We start from the raw sequence: 21,819 nt of genomic DNA on the forward strand, positions 1-21,819 counted from the left end.
CAAGCCTAAGTGCTATGAGAAGCTCTTTGGCATCTTCAGAGAATGGCTTCTGATAACTCTGAAGCTGGAACCATAATAATTTGTAAACCATTTATTGGTGCAGAATGTTCCCAGCTTTGATTGCACTGGCTTGGCTCTGGTTCTTGGGGTCTGAAATAATCAAGATTGATGCCTTTGAAACACCAAGGTACATGGAGAGCTTAGATGCAGGTGATGCACTGGTGTTCAAGTGGTCTGCCTTGACATCTAGATTCCCAAAGGAAGTCTGAGTTTTTGCATTGAATAAACTATATGTAGGATAAGAGAATAAGGTTGAATGTGAGGAAGAATATATCATCTCTGGAAAAAATCAGAATTCTTCTACACCTTGATTTGAATCTAGTGGGGAGACAAATTCTCCCCCTTAAAGATCCATTACGAAGACTTTTCTCTTCTTTATAGAGAGAGATGATAACTTTGGTGCAACCAGATACCTTTTAGGATTGAAAAGCAAACCCATCTTTCCTGTTTGGAAAGACAAAAGGGGTTTTGACTGTGTCTCACTTAACACATTTGTTGCACTGTTACACAAATTACACTGGTGAAAATGATGCTCAGTAATGCATCTCCAGCAGTGAAAGAAGCTGTAATGTAGACAGGACTCAGACAATCATAGTAATTTTTACCATTATGTTTAACCCTGCTCTGTGCAAAGCACATGAATTCTGTGATCTTAATGACTGCCTACTATCTAAGGAAATCTCTGGAGTCTACCCTCTTGGGACTTAAGTTTTGAGCAAAAGAGCTTCTGAACTAGGATAAAGAAGGGTGATTCAGAGGTGGTTGGGGCTAGTAGGGCCTGTAATTTGTTGGGCTGTGGCTGCCTCCATGAAAAGAGAGAAACAGATTTTGGTGAGCCTAAGAGTTTTCCTAGTCATTTTAGTTGGCTTTTATATGGGTAACTTCATTAATGCTGATGGGAGTGCATGCATAAATCCCTCACTCATCAGTGAGAGAAGTCATGATCCATAGAAAAACTCCCCTTTAAAATAGGTTTCCTTTCCTTAAGGGAATGTCTCTGGTTTTATGTTCCTTCTTCTCCCCTTGAAAATTGGATCACTCTGCTGCTGGTCCCAAGTTAGGAGGGAGCTGTGCTGGCTGCGTAGATGGATATGGTATTTGTACATGTGAGTGACATGTGCTAAACAGAAATCTTAGCTATGGTAAGATCCAGCAAGCAGAATAGACTTTATGGTGTCTAATGAGGATTATTCAAGTCCTAGGGGAGGTCAGATCTTTGGCAGCAAAATATTGTAGTAAGCTTCCTCGTGGCCAATCCCTACCTTGGTTACATAGTCAAACCATAGAGCACTTTGCAGTTTACTTTGAGAAAAAGTAATGAATAAGCTTACCTAGTCAGGCCAAGTTTATACTAAAGAGCACAATTATATATACTTTCCTTTCCTCCTACCTATGCTGATGGCTTTGCACAATGCAGAAAAATTATTTCTGGTAAATCAAACCATAATCAGGGGCCTATCAGTTGGAGGAATCATGACAATCTTTCTCCTCTGAGCCCTAATTGTCTTAGAAGCAAGTGCTTTAACTCAGAAAGAATAACACAATGCCATAACACACTCTCTCTCTTTCTCTTTTAGATAAAGGGACAATCAAGCTGAAGGTGAGTGTCAACTATTATTCATATAGTGTTTGGGGAGAGAGAATATTCTGTGACTACTGGATAATCAGCAGCCGAAGAAAATGAGAATCAGTTTAGGGCTGAACTAATAACCCCAGTTTGTGGAGTCTTCAGGATTATGTTTCATATGAGCTATATATGCAAGAGTGAGGAGAAATGTATATAGCTGATTGCTCAATGACAAATTCATGATTATGTTATTTTATAGATATGGTGCTATGTAGGATATATAACTGACAAGAAATACAGGATATACACAGAAGATCTCAAAAGAGGGCAAGAAATCACTGGAAATCATTCCAGTAATAACATGTTCCTATTGATCTTCTGTTGCTACATAGAGTCTTCCCAGATATGTGCAGGTTTGAACTTCTGGCATAATACTGCAACACATCAGGGAGTGAATTAAATGTAGCCATGTTAACTTTGACTGCACTAGAAACGTGGGGAAGCTATCTTTATGGCCAAGGAGAATCCATAGTGAGGTAAAATAATCATCATGCTTAATTTAAAAGCAACTATGGCAGAAAACCCCTTTAAAACAAAACACAAAATCATTATGAACCTATCCAAAGAGATCATATTAGTTTTAAGGAAATGCAGGAACATCTGAGCTTCATTCAAATATCTAGGACATTGGAGTTTATCTGTCTTTTACAGAATCAGGAAACCCTGGGGCTGATTCTCCCCTGCTTTACATCATGCATGAGTCATTTACCTCTGTGCCAAGTGAGCGGTAATGCTGCCAAATCAGAGTTCACCACTTACTTGCATTGAAAGAGGTGATTTTACACCCACTTTGCACAGGTGTAAATGTCAATACAGGTGCCAGGCAGGCCCTTCATATGTCATCTTTGTGAGATGTTCTCCCTTTGTTTCCATGTTGATATCAGGTTTGTTTGTATTTTCCAGGTTTCTGAACTATTGGATATAAATTAAATAATAATACAATCAAGCCATATGTATTTTTAAGTGCCACCAAAACTTTTGGTGCTTTAAGAGGTGCTTAAATATACTATTCTGGTATATAGTGTGTTCATGATTTTCTATGAATATCCATTACTGCTGTATGGAATACATCTTACATTATTGAATTGTGACATGTTTCTGGAATAGTGGCAATACATTACTTTTAATAAACTCACAGGGCTCAGGGGTCTGGATAATTCATTGGATGAGTTGCTGTAACTGTGTGACCCAGACCAGAATAAATTCCCATCATGTTTGAGTATTAATAGCATAATAGAAATGTAGGATTGGAAGGGACCTTGAGAGATCATCTAGTCCAGCGCCCTGTGCTGCAACAGGACCAAAATATACCTAAACCACCCCAAATGTTTATGTAACCTGTTCTTAACTAATTGTTTTTTAAACCCAGTTACACTTTTGCCATTCACAACATCCCATGGCAGCAAGTTCCACAGGTTGACTATACTTTGTGTGAAGAAGTACTTCCTGATGTTTGTCTCTTAATTTAATCAGGTGATCCCTGGATCTTGTGTTATGTGAAGGGGTAAATAACACTTCCTTATCCACTTTTTCCACAGCATTTATTATTTTATAGTATAGACCTCTAGCATATCCTCCCTTAGTCATCTCTTTTCTAAAATGAACAATCCCTGTCTATTTACTCTCATCGTATATGGAAGCTGTTTCACACCCCCAAGCATTTTTAATGCCCTTTTCTGCATCTTTTCCAGTTCCAATATATCTTATTTGAGATGGGGTGACCAGAACTGCACACAGTATTCAAAGAATGGGTGTATCATGGATTTATATAGTGGCATTATGATATTTTCAATCTTGTTATCTATCCCTTGCCTAATGGTTCCTAACGTTACCTTTTTACTGCTGCTGTACATTGAGAGAATGTTTTCAAAGAGCTATCCACAATGACTCCAAGATCTTTCTTGAGCGGTAACAGCTAATTTAGACTCCATCATTTTGTATGTATAGTTGGGATTGTTTTTTCCAATGTGCATTGCTTTGCACTTATCAACATTAAATTTTATCTGCCATTTTTGTTGCCCAGTGACTAATTGTTCCTCTTTGAGTGCTTGCTCATGTTGGTTCCATTGTACGTGCATGCGTGCCCCTGTACACGGTTACTGGAATTCTTTTCCCCTTAACAGTATCCATAGGGCCGGCTTCGGCACCCCCTGGAGCCCCGCGCACTTGCCACGGTACATAAAGCACCACCTGCCCTACGCCCCCTCAGTTCCTTCTTTCTGCCACTGACGGTTACTGGAACTGTGTTCGTTGCTTCCTCAATCCTCCAGTGCCTTTTAGCATTTAGTTTTAAGTGTTCTTAAGTAGTTGTTAAGTAAAAGTAATTAGTGTATTTTAGATAAGTAGTTGTAAATAGTTTAGTAGTTAAGGTTTAGTCCCATTAGGGACCTCCGCCCAGCAGTGGGGCATGTCCCAATCTCTGGGCTTCAAGCCCTATAAATTTTGCATCAAGCCCTTCCAGCTTAGTGACCCGCACAATAGTTGTCTGAAGTGCCTGGGGGAATTGCATAGGAAGGACAAGTACAGTATCTGCATGGTGTTCAGGCCAAGGATACAGAAGGAGCGGGAAATTCGTCTGAAGGTCCTACTGATGGAGGCCGCCTTAAGACCAACCTTGGAGCCATCCCACTCCTTCTCAGTGCCAAGCACTGCGTCGGCGCAGAGCGCCCCTCTGGCACTGGAAGTTCCATGGCACCAATCTTCTGCCTCGCCGTTAAAGAGAAAGCAGAAGAAACAGTACTTGGATAGGGGTTGCTCCCCTGTGCCTAAGAAGACTAAGGAAATGGGGTCAAGTGCAGGGCCTTCACACCATCAGGCCAAGCAGACTCCACAGGAGCATAGCTTGCTGTCTAGAGCCCTCAATCCTCTGAGGGAGCCTCCTCCGACTCTGGGGAGTGGAAGAGGCCCTCCGCAGCTTGTGGTGTCCATTCTGTGACCTGCCCTCCGTCCCCGCTGTCAGAGCTGACAGCAAGAAGAAACTGAGTGGGTGGAGGGCTGATGGTGCCTTATGTACCACGTTATGTGCGCGGAGCTCCAGGGGGTGCCAAAGCCAGCCCTATGGGTACTGCTAAGGGGAAAAAAAATTCAGTAACCGTCACGGGGGTGCGCATGCACCTACAGTGGAATGGACATGAGCAACATATCTTGAAGAACAACAGTTACAAGGTGAGTAACCATCTTTTTCTTATCTTTTAGCCACTTACTGATTCATAAGAGGACCTTCCCTCTTATCCCATGACTGCCTACTTTGCTTAAGAGCCTTTGGTGAGGGACCTTGTCACAGGCTTTCTGAAAGTCCAAATACACTATATTGGCTGGATCAACCTTGTCCACATGTTTGTTTGACCCCCTCAAAGAATTCTAACACATTGGTGAGGCATGATTTCCTTTTGACTCTTCCCCAATGTATCTTGTTCATCTGTGTCTGATGATAATTCTGTTATCATTATATATATATATATATATATATATTATACTATATATTATATAGTTTGAACTAATTTGCCTGATACTGAAGTTAGACTTACTGGCCTGTAATTGCCAGGATCACCTCTGGAGCCTTTTTTTAAAAATAGGTGGTACATTTGCTACCCTCCAGTCATCTGGCGCAGAGGCTGATTTAAGGGAGAAGTTACATACCACAGTTTTAGTAGTTCTGCATTTTCATGTTTGGGTTTCTTCAGAACTCTTTGGTGAATACCATTTGGTCCTGGTGACTTATTACTGTTTTAATTTATCACTTTGTTCCACAACCTCCTCTACTGACACCACAATCTGGGACAGTTCCCCCATATTTGTCACCTGAAAAGAATGGCTCAGGTGTGGGAATCACCCCCATAGCCTTTTCAGTGAAAATTAATTTAGCTTCTCCTCAACGGCCATGTTTTCCCTTGAATGCTCCTTTAGCATCTCCATTGTCCAGTTGCCTCACTGACTGTTTGGCAGGCTTTCTGCTTCCCATGTACTTTTAAAAAATTGCTGATAGTTTGTGTGTCCTTAGCTAGTTGCTCGTCAGATTCTTTCTTGGCTTGCCTTATTATGCTTTCACACTTAACTTGCCCATAGTTTATGTTCCTTTCTATTGTCTTCACTAGGATTTGACTTCCAATTTTAAAAGGATGCCTTTTTGCTTCTAATTACTTCTTTTACTCTGCTGTTTACCCATGATTTTTTTTGGTCCTCTTACTTTTTTATTTATTTATTTATTTTATTTGAGCTATATATTTAGTTTGCACTTCTATTATGGTCTTTTTAAATAGTCTTCATGCATTTTGCAGGCATTTCACCCTTGTGACTGATCATTTTAATTTGTTTAACTAGCTTCCTCATTTTTGTGTAGTTCCCCCTTTTGATGTTCAATGGTATTGTGGTTGGTTTCTTTTGTATTTTCCTCCCTACAAGGATATTAAATTTAATTACATTATATTTGCTGTTATCAGTGGGTCAGCTATATTCACCTCTTGGACCAGATCCTGTGCTCCACTTAGGACTAAATCAAGAATTGCCTCTCCTCTTGTGGGTTCCAGGACTAGCTGCTCCAAGAAGCAGCCATTAATGATGTCTAAATATTTTATTTCTGCATCCCTTCCTGAGGTGATATATACCCAGTCAATATGTAAATAATTGAAATCCCCCTTTACTATTGAATTTTCTGTCTTTGTAGCGTCTCTAATCTCTATGAGCATTTCACATTTCAAATGCTCTATGAGCATTTCACACAGCAGTCACTGTCACCATCCTGCTCAGGTAATTGATAGTATATTCCTACTGCTGTATTCTTATTGTTCATATCCCAAGGTTTGATGTTCCTGGTCTACAGTTTGCCTATGACTGATATTCATGCTATTTTGTCCAGTGTTTAAGCTGTGCCTGGGAATCTGGTTGCAGGAGGGGTTTGAGGCATTTCTTCTTCTTTATGTGGCCAATGTACTTATCCAAATGCACGTTCTCCATTACCACATCTCCTTTCACAGCAAGAAGGCATGTTAGGGGAGCTATAAATAATATCCGTAGCTAGAGAAGCCTCTGTAGACTTGTTCACTCAAAGCTTGCATCTCACTATTGAATATGATCTGCGGTCATTACTAACTTCAGGCTTTGATACAGGCAGTGTACTGCCTAAGCCTTTGACTTTTAAATCGTCTTTAATTGTATAATGTCTCTCTGTGACAGATTTTTTATATTTGTCTTTTTATCTAAAGATATTTTGTTGTGTATTTGGTTCATATGTATGAAACATAGGGATAATTGAAAACTGAGTGAGTGTGCAAATGTGTGGCATTTCTTTCAATAATGCCATATTCTTTATAAGATGCTTAATTATTTCCCTATGTAAAATGCTTGAGGCATATCCCAGAGGGTTAGCAAGCATCCAAAGAATCTCCTCTCAATTTCTGAGGCACATAAAATGTTTAACTTGCTGGTGTGGCTGAGTCTCACTCTTTTAAACGTGATCACTATCATCTGTGTTGAGTGTGAAACTCCTGTAACCCTTATGTCAGGTGGTGTTGGCAGCCACAAGGGCTGGGTTCAGTATGTAGTGGTTCCTCTTAAGGTTACAAAACAGACCTGGCTTGAACCTCCACTCAGAAATCTGGGAAAACTAAACACCACCACTGGGTGCCTCTAAGAGGCAATACTTCCCTACTTGCAAGCACTGAGTCTGTGTATAATAAAAGAAAACTTTTATTAAAAGGGAGAAGGAACTCAGCATTAAACAACACAACAATGATTCAGAATTATGCAAACCAAGAGTCAAGTCGCACTCCACAGTATCTTGGGCAGTAGTCCTTTGCCTCAGTTTTCCACCTTGTGATGTTAAAGTCTGATGGGTGAATGACCCTTTAACATGCCATTCCTCTTCTCCTCTGCTGCACCCATTCACAGTTAGTTGTCTGAAATAAAACCCCCAGAATTCAGGGTGCATTCACATGGGTTTACCTCTCTAAAAAGGGGGTCGAGTAACGCTATTTCTTGCCGCTGTCACCTCTGCCACTTTTGCTGCTGCTCACCACTGTCTCTGTCTGCATGCTGCTGCTCTCCACTATCACCTACAAGCTTGCCACTTGCTGCTGCCTCTGCCTCTAGGAGTGATGCTGTGTTCTGAGGTTCCAGCACTTAGCCAGCTCTTAGTGATTTCACCAGGTAGCGAGGAACCTCACTGCTGCTGTATCTTTGCATTGTTTTTCATTGTACACTGTCCCCTTCAACCTGCTCATAAATGATTTCAACTCTAGTGATCCCTGAGCAGACACAAGGACTCTAAATTGAGCCTGATCAGCTCTGTCTTTAAATGCCAGATGTAAAGGATCAAATGGTGTCTAGGACTCTCTTTAAATAGACTACACACCCCCAGGTAGTAATACCTGTCCCCAACTAGTCTGACTTTCACCTGGATTTGGCATCACTCCTCCCCCCCCCCCCCCGCCCCACCCACTTAGCAAGTGAAGTTAAGGTGACAACTCAAGCAGGCCATGTTAAGTATACTTCTGCTGTCCTTTAGTCATACAATAGGATGATAACATTTAATTACTCTTGGGTTCAAGGCTAAAGTAAATTTTAACTCCAAACAACCAAAACTGATCATTTTGGGAAAGCATGTCTGTTTGCTGATCACCTTGGCAAAGTAGGTGTGTCTAAGCAAGCACTATTCCTGAGGTCTTTTCCCCCTGTTCATTAATAGATGGCATGGGACAGCTCATTAAGACCATAGATTACACTCCCTTTCCAAATGCATTTGCCCTGCATTTGATCAAGAGAGCAGTGTTGGCCAGCCACATTTCAGGGGAGCCTGAGGGAAAAGAGTGCTATACTCTCAGAACCAAGTAAATACTGCTCCCCCAAAAAGCCTGACTTGACCATGCAAATAGCAATTATATCATTGAATAAAATAGCCTCCCATTTCTGTACCAAATGTATGAAATGAATATTAATATTGTTTCCGGTTAACAAAATAGTGACACAGAGGACCTAAGCGAGATTATTGTTGTTTTTATCATAGATTCACAATGGGGCCCCATTATATTAGGCATTGTATATTACATAGCCCCTGCCTCAAGTGTTTACAATCTAACTAGACAAGATAAACAAAGGGTGGGAGAAAGGAAATACTATTTCCCCATTTTACAGATAAGACAAGTCGTCGAGTCTTTGTCTCAGTTCCATAAGTCATGAAGGGGTCTGTGTAATGCCTTGACCAAAAGATCATCCTTCCTCTTTCATCTTTAAAATATTAGAGGTTCAGTCTTGTTGTTACTTTATGAATAACTGATTTTTATAATGCCTTCTGAAATCCTATACATTTCCTGCTGTCTCCTCTAAATTCCTCAATCGAATGAGTCTCATTTGAGTTTTATCTTGCTACTCTGCATTAATCTGTTTCCTGTAGGGCAGATTGTTCTTTCTATGGCTCAAATTATCCTTCATATGCTGAGGACATTCCGATTTACTAGACTTTCTATCTGATTTTTTGGGGTATGGTGGTCTTGGTGCTTTGGCAAGGAGAATGGCAACATATCTTAAATATAGAGAAGTCCAAAACCACCTGAATTGGCCTATGAAGTCACTGATTATCATCCCTTTTGTCACAGTTTCCTTTTATGGACGATGCTTATTCCTCCAACAATGCTAAGAGGTTTATTTGCGTGGTGAGATATCCTTTACCTTAGTTTATCTTTTTAGGAGCAAGTGCAGACTGTAGTGAAGCATTGATTTTTATTGCTGAAGGGGTAGTGGTGGAGTCCAGTGTTAGCTGCTGCCAATCTCTTAGACTGAACTGTATGGGTTCACTTATTTATTCTGGCTTTGGTGAAAGGCTGCCATCTGCCTTGACTTTCCCACTGATGGCAATAGGAGTTCTGTTTTTAGATCCATGTTCAGCATACTGTAGTTTTAGTCAAATGTGCTAGACAGAATTGCATAGAATTGTAGAAATGTTGGGCTGGAAGAGACCTCAAGAGGTTATCAAATCCAGACCCTTGGGCTGAAGCAAGACCAAGTATACCTAGACCAGTGATCTTCATTATTTTTCAAGCGGGGACCACTTTTGGCAAAAAACCTTCAATGTGAGAGCCACATCAGCTACTAAATGAACATGTTGGTTGCTATGGTAATATTATGGTTATTATACAACAGATATACTTAGATGTTCTTATTGGCACATATCATACCATGTGGTCAATGTGACGTGTAAAGAAGGCGGACTTTGATAGGCTCGGTACATATTCTAATGTTAAAAATAAAATAAATTGGAATATAAACAATTAGTCATGGAGCAGCACTTAGAGTCAATGGGAGCCACCACTGGCTCCTGGGCCTTGCAATGAAGAACACTGACCTAGACCATCCTTGACAGGTGTTTTCCAACCTGTCATAAAAACCTACAATCATGGCGATTCCACAACCTCCCTTGGAAGCCTGATCCAGAGCTTAACTACCCTTATAGATAGAAAGTTTTTTCTTAATATTAAATCTAAATCTCCCTTGCTGCAGATTAACCCCATTTCTTCATGTCTTACCTTCAGTAGACATGGAGAACACTTGATCAGCATTCTCATTATAATAGCTCTTAACATATTTGAAACTTTTATCAGATTCCTCACTAAGTGTTCTCTTCCCAAGACTAAACATGCCCAGTTTTTTTAACCTTTCCTCATAGGTCAGGTTTTCCAAATCTTTTGTCATTTTTATTACTCTCTTCTGGACTTTTTCCAGTTTATTCACCTCTTTCCTAAAGTGTAGCACCCAAAATTGGACACAGTACTTTAGCTGAGGCCTCACCAGTGCTGAGTAAAGTGGGACAATTAACTCCTGAGTCTAACTTTAGACATTCCTGTTAATACACCCTAGAATGTAATAAGTAATATTAATGTATGATGTAATATGTTAACGTTTTAACATACCTTTGCCTTAATAAAAAGTTTTTTTTTAAATACGACCCAGAATGATATTAGCCTTTCTTACAACTACATCACATTGTTGACATGTAGCATAGAACCAGTCACAGTTTGGGTGGTAGAAGTCACTTGAAAAAGTAAAATAATAAAATTGTCCCATTTTACTCAAACTCTGTTCAGTTCTCCTGTTCTTCCTTTCTAGTCACTGCTGGGTCCCAAGACGTGTTAACACCAGCCAGAGATTCTGGCTCTGCATTATAAGGAAAGTGTGTGCTCTTCAAATGTCTGCAGAGGTGGTCTTTAGTGCATATGTGACCTTACCTGTATGCATCTGCTCTATTGGCCTTGGGTCTCCTCTTTCCCTATATCCTGCTCCTGAAAATTGCACACCATTGTAATGTTTTGTTTTTTTTTATTAAAACATCAATTTAACCCTAATTTTAAGAACAGGGTAAAGATCTTAAACTGTTTGAAGATTTCACTGCTTAATGCTTGAGCCTGATTAGCTAGAACTGGGGGGGTTCAGGTCAGCAGGAAATGCATAGGCAGGTCAGAGACTGCTTTGTTTTGGGTGATGGAGGAAGGGAGAGATGGCTTCATGTGGTGATACTGGAATAACTATGCCTCTCTCAAAGCTTGCCTTATAACTTTTCTATGCTAAATGTCTGTGTTATGCATTTCCTACTTACGCACACACACACACAGTAACACATAGATGTAGTGAGTGCCTGTTCCCTTCATCTTTATATGGGTGATAATTCATTTGTATCAGTTTTGCTGCTGAGGCTTTGGCATGAATAAGCCATGTTCTCCTCTGTGAGCACAAAAACTCTTCCAAGTCTTGTTTCTTCCCCACCTCATGGTCTGTTTTCTAGGTGCCATCAGGGCTTCGTGGACAAGCACATTTAAAAGTCTGGGGCAACCGGCACCTAACGGAGGAAGGTTACATCTTTCACAACTATACCACAGTAACCATAGATAGCAAAGGGTCATCGGTGTTCATCCAGACTGACAAGCCTATCTATAAACCCAAGCAGAAAGGTAAAGTAGCCTAAGTGAACCTCCCAGCCTCCAATGTGCATGCAAAATCTTTAACACTGTCCTGTCATTAGACCAGAGCTCTTTTTAAGAATAGGTCCTGAAAACACAACTCTTGTTGAGTACCAGACCTGATGATTAATGAATTTTCCCTTTTTCTCTATTTTTAGTGCTGATAAACCTGTTTATGGTCACTTCTGACCTGCGACCCATCAATGAGAGAGTAAGTGCATGGCTTTCCTTCCCATTGTAAAATGTCTTAAGTGTTCAGCATTTCCTGTTTATCACTCATATGCACAATTACACAGCAATGTAAAGAGTGGATCATAGAATCATGACAATTAGGGTTGAAAGGGACCTCAGGTGGTCATCTAGTCCAACCCCCTGCTCAAAGCAGGACCAACCCCAACTAAATCAATCAGATTGGTTGTTCCCTTCATCTTCATTTGCTCTGGCATCTCCTACTATCAGGTGTAATTACATGTTTGCTAGGATGTTGTGGTTTTAAGTTTCTGAATTTGGCCACATTGTAGCCAAAGGAAAAGGAGTAAGTAATGATCTCTAATTGTTTTGTGTTGGTGTAATACTGTGGTGAAATAAAACATAATTAGGTCAAAGCAGCTGTGGAGGACAAGTGTTTGGGGGACTAGCACTTTGACACTGATATTACAGAAGCACTCAGTACCAGGATCAGTCACTTAACCAGAGGTCTGAAGAGCCAGTTTTCAAGTCAGATGCTTGAGTGAAATGGTCGTTTGACCAAACGGCTCTTTCAGATGAATGGATATTATGTTTCTTTTGCAGCAACATGCAGGGGCCAGAAACTCTGTGGCACACCTTGCTTATGCCAGCCTCACAGCTTCTCATGAGAGAAAAAAATACGGCTTTGTCTCATGGGTGTTTTTATTCTTTGTTTCTTTCAGATTGAAGCCTACATAGTCGTGAGTATCCACCAGTTAGCAAGTGGCATCATTACATAGGGTCACTGAGACCTGTCTCTGACGGGAGCAGGTCAGAGATTCATGCTGTGCCAAATCTATCATTGCCATATATGCTTTGAGTTTAGAAATATTTTCACATGAATGCCTCTTCAAGGGAAAACTGAACAAATTGGTTATATCCACTGGGGTTTATGACTATAATAACCTTTCCCCATCTCTCTCATTTTACTTGTGCAGATACATTCCTATGCTGCACCTGGCTAGTGTAAAATGATTGTCTTTGCACTCAGACTTATGGTAATGGATGCATTAGAGAAGGAGAAGGAGAGATCTTGATATTACTTATATGCCCTTCTCCCTTTCTTCTTCATTTTGAGGTGAATGAGGGACTCCCTTTCTTTGACCAGCCTCTTTTAACTAATTTTTTTATCTGACAAGAAATGGAAGAGCTGACCCCATGGCCGGTACTTTTGTTAACTGACTGACTAGGGCTACGTTTATACTGATGGCGGCAAATTCACCGCCACCAGATCGATCTTTCTTGATTGATTGAGCGGTCAGCAAGACCCACTCAATCGATCGGGAAGTCGACTGAATAAGTCCACCCCCTCAAGTAGCGTAGCGCTGAGCCGATGGGAATGCTGTTCCCGTCAGCTCAGCACAATGTAAACAGCGTGCAGAAGGGAAGCAGAGCAATCGACATGAGTTACGCAAACTACTCTGCGTAGTTTGCGTAACTTCTGTCGACTGCCGCCGAATCACGCGTTAAGTGTGAACCAGCCCTAGGTTTAGTGTTGACACAAAATATCCCAAGCAATGGGTTATTATTGTTTCTTACCAGACTGATGCTAATTATTTGTGTGAAAGTGAAATTGTTTGTTGCCGGCTGACAGTTAAATATATTAATGAAATTTACCTTCGCGGTGATAATGTTCCTTGTCCTAAACTACTTTTTAGGATCCTCGGGGGTCTCGGATGATAGAGTGGAACAATCTGAAGCCATTTTGTTGTGGTAAGTTTCTGCCTGTCACAGTTTAGCATACGTTATTTTTCTCTGCTAGCTAACCTTTTTTGGGTTTTATTGAAATAAGCCTTTACAGAGATTGTCTGATATTCAGAGACAGCTCACAGTATCTTTTCTTCTGTCCTAGGGATTGTAAATATGAGTTTCCCCTTGTCTGATCAGCCAGTATTTGGCGAGTGGTTTATCTTTGCTGAAATGCAAGGGCATGCATACAACAAATCATTTGAAGTTCAGAAATATGGTGAGTTATTGCCTGCAAGTCAACTTTGATCATAATCTCCAAAATATTCAGAATACTGGTGAAATATTTTAAATATGAAATTTTTTATTTGAGTTGAATAATCAAGAAATGATGTATAAAAAATTCCAGGAAAAAACATTCCTGAGAGAGGTAACATATAGCAGGAAATGGACCCCTGAAACATAACCAAACTCTTAGTTGATATCATCTTTAGTATATAATATAAAGGGGTTTATATCTGGCATCACGTGGCACAATCCATGCATATAGGTAACAAAGACTTCACTTTATTTTGGAAAAACAGTTAAAGTTATTTTAAGTCAGTCACCTAAGTTTTTTTCCTTCCCTCCCCAGAGCCTGTCTTGGGACTCTTGGAATTCCTAATCATCGCCCCTCTCTCATTTTTGCTCTTACTGCTCCCTGCCCTGTCTCAAAGTCCCTCTGGCTAATGAGACATGCTGATTGTTCCCCCCACAGTCCCATGTACAGTATCTGACCCCATCCACTGAGGGACTATATGTATAAATAGTATAAAAGGACAATATAAATACTGTGCTCATTGTTCCAGTCTCTGAATGTCTTCAGACCTATTCCTGAAATGACTGGGGGAGGTACTGCAGTAAATGCAGGGGCTCCTGCCCCTGGCTTCAAGATGCAAAGCATTGTGCCTGTTTCCCAGCTCATAAATGGAAGTTTTGGGTTCAGTTCTGTAACTCAGATCATCCATATGGGAACATGTTGTAAGGGTGTGGGGCAGCTGATCACTCACTCATTCTAGGGAATGGTTACTAATAGCACCTTGCCAGTAGGATTCTGGTTTGATGCGTCAGCTGATATTGTTATGTTACTTTCATTCTCCATTCAGAGTTTTGCCTCCTCACCTTGCCTGCGCAAGAAGGGATCTTGTCAGAGCTATAGAGCAGTTACTATATCCTGGATTCTAAGATCTTTGTAAAACACCTCTCTTCTTTTTTGTTCTATTTTAGTGTTACCAAAATTCGAGCTGCTGATTGACCCACCTCTCTATATCCGAGATCTTGCGACTTGTGAAAAGGGAACTGTCCATGCCAGGTAAGGGACATGTCACATATATAGTCCCATATTTTATAGGTTGCAATGTAGCTGTGGGAAGGTGCAATCATTTGAACTCAGCAGTAGCATGTGTCTCATCCTCCCAGAACTTTCCAGAATGACTTCTGGGCATTGTCAGATGATTTTCCTGTCACTGGATATTTGAATGTGATGCTCAGGTACCCATGGTCTCCTGGCTTCCATAATAAAGTTTCTAATGCCTCCATTCCTTACACATCTCTGATTGTATGCTGTACTTCATGTGTAAGGTCTCTGGAGGAAGAGGAAGCTGCTCTGATGTTTGGCTTAGTACCATAACAATTTTTCATCATGCTAAGGTCCACAGATCCATTACAATGGTACTTCAGCCTGCTCTTAATTTGGTGGCAGAACCAGACCTGTCAGTCACTGCCAGCACAGGAATGACTCTCTCCTGAAGTTTCTTGCAGTTTTATTTGCCTCTCCAGCCAATGGAGACTCATTCATCCTTCCCATCTGAAGAGCTTTTCTGAGGGAAATTCCAAACTTTATTTCAAATTTCTGGCTAATGGTTAGGCTCAATAATATGTCCATCTAATTCCTAGTCATGTCCCAGGGCTCCATTTGCTATTTGAGGAGATGCTCCCCTCATCTCTACTTATACTTCTGAGGTGTTTGTGGCAGCTGGTACCCCTGCAGGCTTCAGGGAGCAAGCTAGGCTGAGGAAGCCAAAGGCAAAAAGAATGGTCTGTGTCTCCTACCTAATCCCCCGCCCTCCTCCAAACCCCCCCTTAGCGAGTGGAGAAAATCACTGAGGCTTTCATGGCAGGAGTTGAATTAAACTGAGTGGAAGCTGCAGCCAAAAGTATCCTCACTTCTTTTAAGTCAGTTTGATTGACTGGTGATTGATTTCTGGTATTTGGAAACAATTAAGTGCCCTGTGGCCTCTCCATGTGTCAGGACTTAGGATGTTAGGTGATGATCAAAGCTGGGCCAAGATCTCTGCTGTATATCTCCCCACCTTTGCTGCTGTTCCCCAGGACCATATAAAAGGAAAGAGAGAGGGCATTGACACTGTTTATGCCTTTCTGCCTGAAGAGACTGTAGTTCTCTCCGACCTCACTAACCTATCACTGGACCTTTCAGTGTCTCTACCTCAAAGAGGAAGTTTGCTATTGCAAAATATATATATATATCAATCCTCCATCTAGTGCCAGATAGGTTCAAAATGAATGCAGGGATGAAGTGATTATCACTCTTGGACTCCAGAAGGAAGTCAGCAAATAAAAGTTCCTCATCAGATAAATGAAACATAGCCTTGGATTCCTCAGGGAGGCCTCTAATATAGGTGCATGAGAACATTCAAGCAAAAGGTGAAGTCTCTGTACTGTAATAGTCTAATTATTTTCAAGAAAATAAAGTTTTGTACAAAACTTGATGTTAAATGCTTTCTTTGGGGAACTACCCTGATTCCAGCTCCCGCCAAAGTTATAAAGCCCAACCTTGGAACCTCAGTCTGGTCCTTACAGCACTACCCCAATTGTGGGAGGTATCATATACTTCCTATCCATTAAAGTGGACTTCCCATTAACTATTATTTGCAATCAGATAGTTTATGGAGTTGTGCGCTCTCGGATGAGACTACTATTGTACTCATAATTCAGAGAAGTAGTCCTCAGAAATGTGTCATAGCATTCATTTCCAAAATAAATTCAAGAAATATTCTTTCTTCTGTCAAGCATCAAAGTCTACTCAGTGGGAGCACTGACAATCTGAGGACAGAAGAGTCATATCTCCTGTCATAAGATCTGCTGGGAAACCATGGGCAAAAAATTCACCAAATGATACATATTGATCATCCAGTCTTTAGCCAATGCTCTTTTTCATTAGAAGTGTCCTTCTTGCCTTACTGTTCAGGGGAAGATGCATTATATAATGTACCTAATTTTGGCTGTCCGTATTTAAACGATGATCCTGCTGCCCACCCTACTGGCACACTGCTGTGAAAATCCCATTATAATGGATCTGTGGTGTTCAGCTAAATGAAGATAGGAATGTTAATCTGTGTTTACTTAAAAATGTCCTTTCTTCAAGTGATCTGTAATTTAGGAAGGTAGAATGGAATTATCCTGGCTGTGAAAGTTGTCTGTGTGGTGGGACTGAGACCTCAGTGGGTGGTTCAGTCCCCTGCTTCCAGCGACTGACATGTCTAGTTCTGCCCCAAACTACAAGCAAGCTGAAGTATCCATTGTAACAAATTTGTAGACCTTATTGTTCAAAGAAAGGAAATTTTCAGTCAAGCACAGATAAATTTTTCTAGGAAAGGGACACTTTTTCAAGTTAGAAGTTGTGTGGTAGGGAAAAAAGTCTTCATCTTTGTTATAATAATAATTTAAACATGAAAGGATTTAAACACTAAATTCACTTTCCACCATGTCCATGTTTTTGTTTGTTTGTTTGTTTGTTTTTTTGCATTTCACTCTGTCTAGGATAGTAAACCTAGACTGTTCAGTTTCACTTTCTGGTTCTCATCATTGTGCTAGAATAAGACTGCTGTGTCTGAATTGCAGATGCTGGTGTTTAAATTTAAAAAGAACCGTTTCCACTGAAACTTTTAAAAGTAGCTCTTTGTTCCTCTCAGAATGAACATAAAATGTTTGTATTGGGGAGGAGCGTACATGCTGATTTTTTTTTTCAACAGAAAAAAGAGAAAATATAGGAATTAGAAGATGGTGCTAAATTTAAAAAAATACCCTAAAGCAAATGGAGTCTGAGATTAATCTGATTTTCAAGATAGTCTCTGTTTGTCTGGCTGCCTCTGTATACAGGAGCCTGCAAAGCTGGAGACAGGATCTTTCTGTTTTCAGTATAGTTCTAGTTTATATCAAGTGTTTAGAATTTTCTCATGTAAAATCTTTCACTGAGATATTAACAACTGCCAGTTAGAAATAGCCTCTTGTGGTGGCTTTTGTTTTCTGAGTTCTGGGTATGGGTCCATTGTGGGTCCAGTATGGGGTTAATCAGGGAAATGAAGAGGAGCCAATCTGAGATTTTCATTATCTTGCTTCTTCTATTTCAGATACACGTTTGGGAAACCAGTGACAGGAAAGTTAACTGTCAACATGACTATAAATGGAGTGGGGTACTACAGGCATGAAGTGGGACACCCTATCATCAAAACCACAGAGGTGAGGGGAATTATTAAATCAGCTGCAATAGAAGGGCCTGGTCTGCACCCATTGACATCCATTCCAAAGCTCCCTTTGATTCAGTGATGTAGAATCAGGGTCTAAATGTGTTACCTGAGCTCTACATCATAACAATATAATAAAAATATTAGACCATTTTACATGTTATCTGACTGTGTCAATATTTGGGGTAGGGGTGTTTAATGAGATAGTGCTAAGTGTTTTAGAGGGGGGAGAACATGACAGTGATGTAGGTTGGGTCAGTGCTCGGCCAGAGTATGGATGAAGAACACACAAATTCTGTTGCTGGTTGTTTTTTACCTTAGGGAATGTGACCTCACCCCAAGATCTTTTAAAATAAAACAAAGAAACACCCCGTCCCTCCCCAAAGAAAGAAAGCCCCATGTTCTGGGTTTGACCAGAAACACTTTCTTAACTGCACATGCTGAGTAATGTTTTCCTTCCCTGGCCTGGCTGGTAGATCGATGGCTCTGCTATTTTCGATGTGTGTGTGAGAGACATGATGCCAGCTGATGTCCCAGAGCATTTCCGAGGCACAGTCAATATTTGGGCCACTGTGACCAGCACTGATGGGAGCAAGCAGGTCACATTTGATGACTCAACACCTGTTCAGAAACAGCTGATTGACATCAAGTACACCAAGGATACTAGGAAACAGTTCAAACCTGGCCTGCCCTACAAAGGGAAGGTAAGGTAGGAGATATGGGGAGCTGAGGGTGGTTAATAGAAAGGCTGTATGGGCAATTTATCCTAATGTGTTATACACCATGTGCTGAGATGTTCCTTTTACCGAGTGCTGAGTTTTATAATGGTATGGAATTGCTGTAACATGAAATGCTTTGTTTTATTAATTAACTGGCTGTTTAGGTGGAAATCACTTACCCTGATGGGAGCCCAGCTGACAGGGTCACGATTCGGATCAAAGCTGAATTAACTCCAAAGGATAACATTTACACAAGTGAACTTGTATCCAGAAGTGGCTTGGTGGAGTTTGAAATCCCCTCTATTCCTACAGCTGCCCAATATGTCTGGCTAGAGGTGGGTAAAAGCTCTTTATAGGATTAATGGGCTTTAATACAACTAATCTTGTCAAATGTGCACTTTGTGAATTGGTGCTAAAAATGGGAAATCACTCAGTGACCTGAAGAAGAACTCTGTGTGATCCTGAAAGCTTGTCTCTTTCACCAACAATAAAAGACGTTACCTCACCCACCTTGTCTCTAGTGACACTGGGAAGCTTTTCAGCTCAGACTTAAACTTTCCCCTTTGATTTGCAGTGAATATTTATCCAGTCCCATATTGCCAATAGAACTGATAGTAATAATGATAACAGGATAGAACTGTCTTCTCTAATCAGATCAAGTATAGTGTGGGATTAAGAGTAAAGATCAAACATCTCAGTAGAAAATGAGTGTATTATCACAGTACTTTAAAGATAGCAGAAGAGAAAGTAGAAGAGGGCAGTGGCTGGACTGGGAGTGATGGTGAGGACTGCATGATGGGGAGGGGCAGGAGCCCACTTTTCTATGTGTGAATAACATTCAGATGTATTTTATTCTTAAGACCAAAGTGATAGCAATCGATGGGAAACCTGCAGGGGACCAATATCTGCCAAACTACTTGTCTATCAGCAGCTGGTTCTCACCTAGCAAGTGCCACATCCAGCTCCAAGCACCCGACAAGCCTTTCCAGGTATGACAGCTTCATGTTACATTATGATGACCTCTGTATTTCTTGGCTCATTCATACTTGTTGTCCTAATACAGTATTTCCAGACATCTCGGGGGGCTGTAGCCTATTATTGTATCCATGGCAGACCTTGAAGAGGCTTCATGTTAGACACTGACCCATCTTTAGCCATGAGCTACTTCACTGCTTAGTGCTGCCTGCCTTACCTGCCTCTGGGAATGTACCATGTTTACTAATGTATAGGAGTGGGTGGAGAGAGAGGTTTGATCCACAATGGACGCTGACTGCATTTCAGAGCTCAGATCACAAACAAGCCCCTCCACTCCCCCTAAAATCTGTATAAATTGGATAGTAAAAATGACAATGATATTAAGATTTTGGTTCAAACCAACAAATGCCAATTGATCTGAAGTGAAGCCAGGATGGGGCGAATTAATCATCTCATTTCAATTTGGAACTGTCTAGTCTCCTTGGAATTGGAGACAAGTTGGAGAGAATCCAGCGGAGGGCAACAAAAATGATGAGGGGGCTGGAGCACAAGACTTATGAGGAGAGACTGAGGGAACTAGGCTTGTTTAGTCTGCAAAAGAGAAGAACGAGGAGGGATTTGATAGCAGCTTGTAACTACCTGAAAGGGGGTTCCAGGGAGGATGGAGCTAGGCTGTTCTAAATGGTGGCAGATGACAAATCAAGGAGCAATGGTCTCAAATTGCAGTGAGGGAGGTCTAGGTTGGATATTAGGAAAAGGTTTTTCACTAGGAGGGTGGTGAAGCACTGGAATGGGTTACTGGAGGGAGGTGGTGGAATCTCCATCTTTAGAAGATTTTAAGCTGCGGCTTGACAAAGCCCTGGCTGGGATGATTTAGCTGAGGTTAGTCCTTCTTTGAGCAGAGGGTTGGACTAGATGACCTCCTGAGGTCCCTTCCAACTCTAATATTCTATGATTCTATGAATTATAAATTTGAATCACCGCAGTATCACTTCAGTTCTTTACCTCCCAAAGGTAAATAAACTGAGCATCTTGTAGTTTTCTGTTAGAGAGGGCAATGTATTTTGCAGGGAGATCCTAAAAACTGAGCTTCCCTGCTGTGTGTAAAAGTTTTCATGATATTTATCCTAAGAGTAAATTAGTCCATAGCTAGATTTTCCCACCCTTTTTGTTGTGCTGATCACCATTTAGGTGCTGCTTTCCACACCAGATGAAGCTGCATGTCAATGAGGGGTTTTGTATATACTTTGTAAAGCACTTTGGGATATGGTGGTCCATATATCTGATCTCTACTATGTGATCAGTATGTCTATTACACTGACTCTGAAACTCAGTCTAACCAAATAAGGGGGTTTTATGTTTGCATTTTATGGCAGTTTAATGGCTAATTAATCTATTACAAGATTTCTGAGATATGGAACGGGGTTATACACTGCTAATCTGAACACATTGTTCTTATTATAACCTGATTAGAACTAATTCTGCTGTGGGAAAGCTGGGAATTGTGTGACCAGCTGATGTGGGAACCATTTCCTCATCTCTGCCAGCTCTTACTGGGTGTTCCAATTAGCTACATATTTTTTTCATGAACAGTTTCATCATTTTGCTCTCAGGGACTTCAAATGCCTCAAATATTTAAGATCACAAGGCTCTTCTCTCTGGATCCTTTTGCATTTTCACTGCATTTAACCATTTAGTGGCTTCTCACTTCTTTGTGCCACTGTTTTGGTTTGCACCATGTGCGTGCAGTGGGGAGGTAGCACTTGCACTTAAGAAGGAGGCTTCTCAAAATATTTAATTGGGATTCAGGTTTGTTACTCCATTTCCAGCATTAATTGAACGTGTTATTGTACCTTAAATGAGTGAGGGGGTAGCTGGGAACTGCAAGTGGTGTTATGTGTGGGGAAATGTGGTCTCACAACAATATGTATTAGTTATTTCCCAAATCCCAAAAACAGGAAGTTTGTGCTGCTGATGAAGCCTCACAGAAGGCACCTCCCTCAGCCAGTGATAAGTCAGTGGCTCCCAGACCTTGAAATGATGCTGCATAAGACTGA

General features: G+C 40.8%; 2 protein-coding genes across 14 annotated transcripts in view; both read left to right on the forward strand.

The window, feature by feature from the left end:
* Window positions 1–10,917, forward strand: part of HAUS8 (HAUS augmin like complex subunit 8) — a 54,438-nt gene extending 43,521 nt beyond the window's left edge. Inside the window, exon 15 of the transcript XR_010922240.1 lies at window positions 10,784–10,917. The gene's annotated coding sequence lies outside the window, so the exon portion shown is untranslated. The remainder of the gene's footprint in view (window positions 1–10,783) is intronic.
* Window positions 1–21,819, forward strand: part of CPAMD8 (C3 and PZP like alpha-2-macroglobulin domain containing 8) — a 126,798-nt gene that overhangs the window by 4,281 nt on the left and 100,698 nt on the right. For all 13 annotated transcript variants that reach the window (XR_010922168.1, XR_010922172.1, XR_010922175.1 and 10 more), the window contains exons 3-13: window positions 1,638–1,660; window positions 11,457–11,622; window positions 11,790–11,842; window positions 12,543–12,560; window positions 13,518–13,572; window positions 13,712–13,825; window positions 14,812–14,896; window positions 17,955–18,063; window positions 18,545–18,772; window positions 18,952–19,122; window positions 19,648–19,776. Coding sequence is in view for 3 of the 13 variants with exons in the window: in XM_067561290.1 (XP_067417391.1) it covers window positions 1,638–1,660; window positions 11,457–11,622; window positions 11,790–11,842; window positions 12,543–12,560; window positions 13,518–13,572; window positions 13,712–13,825; window positions 14,812–14,896; window positions 17,955–18,063; window positions 18,545–18,772; window positions 18,952–19,122; window positions 19,648–19,776 (1,151 nt within the window). In the remaining 10 variants the exon portion in view is untranslated. The remainder of the gene's footprint in view (window positions 1–1,637; window positions 1,661–11,456; window positions 11,623–11,789; window positions 11,843–12,542; window positions 12,561–13,517; window positions 13,573–13,711; window positions 13,826–14,811; window positions 14,897–17,954; window positions 18,064–18,544; window positions 18,773–18,951; window positions 19,123–19,647; window positions 19,777–21,819) is intronic.

This window comes from Emydura macquarii, unplaced genomic scaffold (assembly GCF_026122565.2).
Source record: "Emydura macquarii macquarii isolate MOO-44397 ecotype Brisbane River unplaced genomic scaffold, CSIRO-AGI_Emac_v2 contig_306, whole genome shotgun sequence".
NCBI lineage: Eukaryota > Metazoa > Chordata > Testudines > Chelidae > Emydura > Emydura macquarii.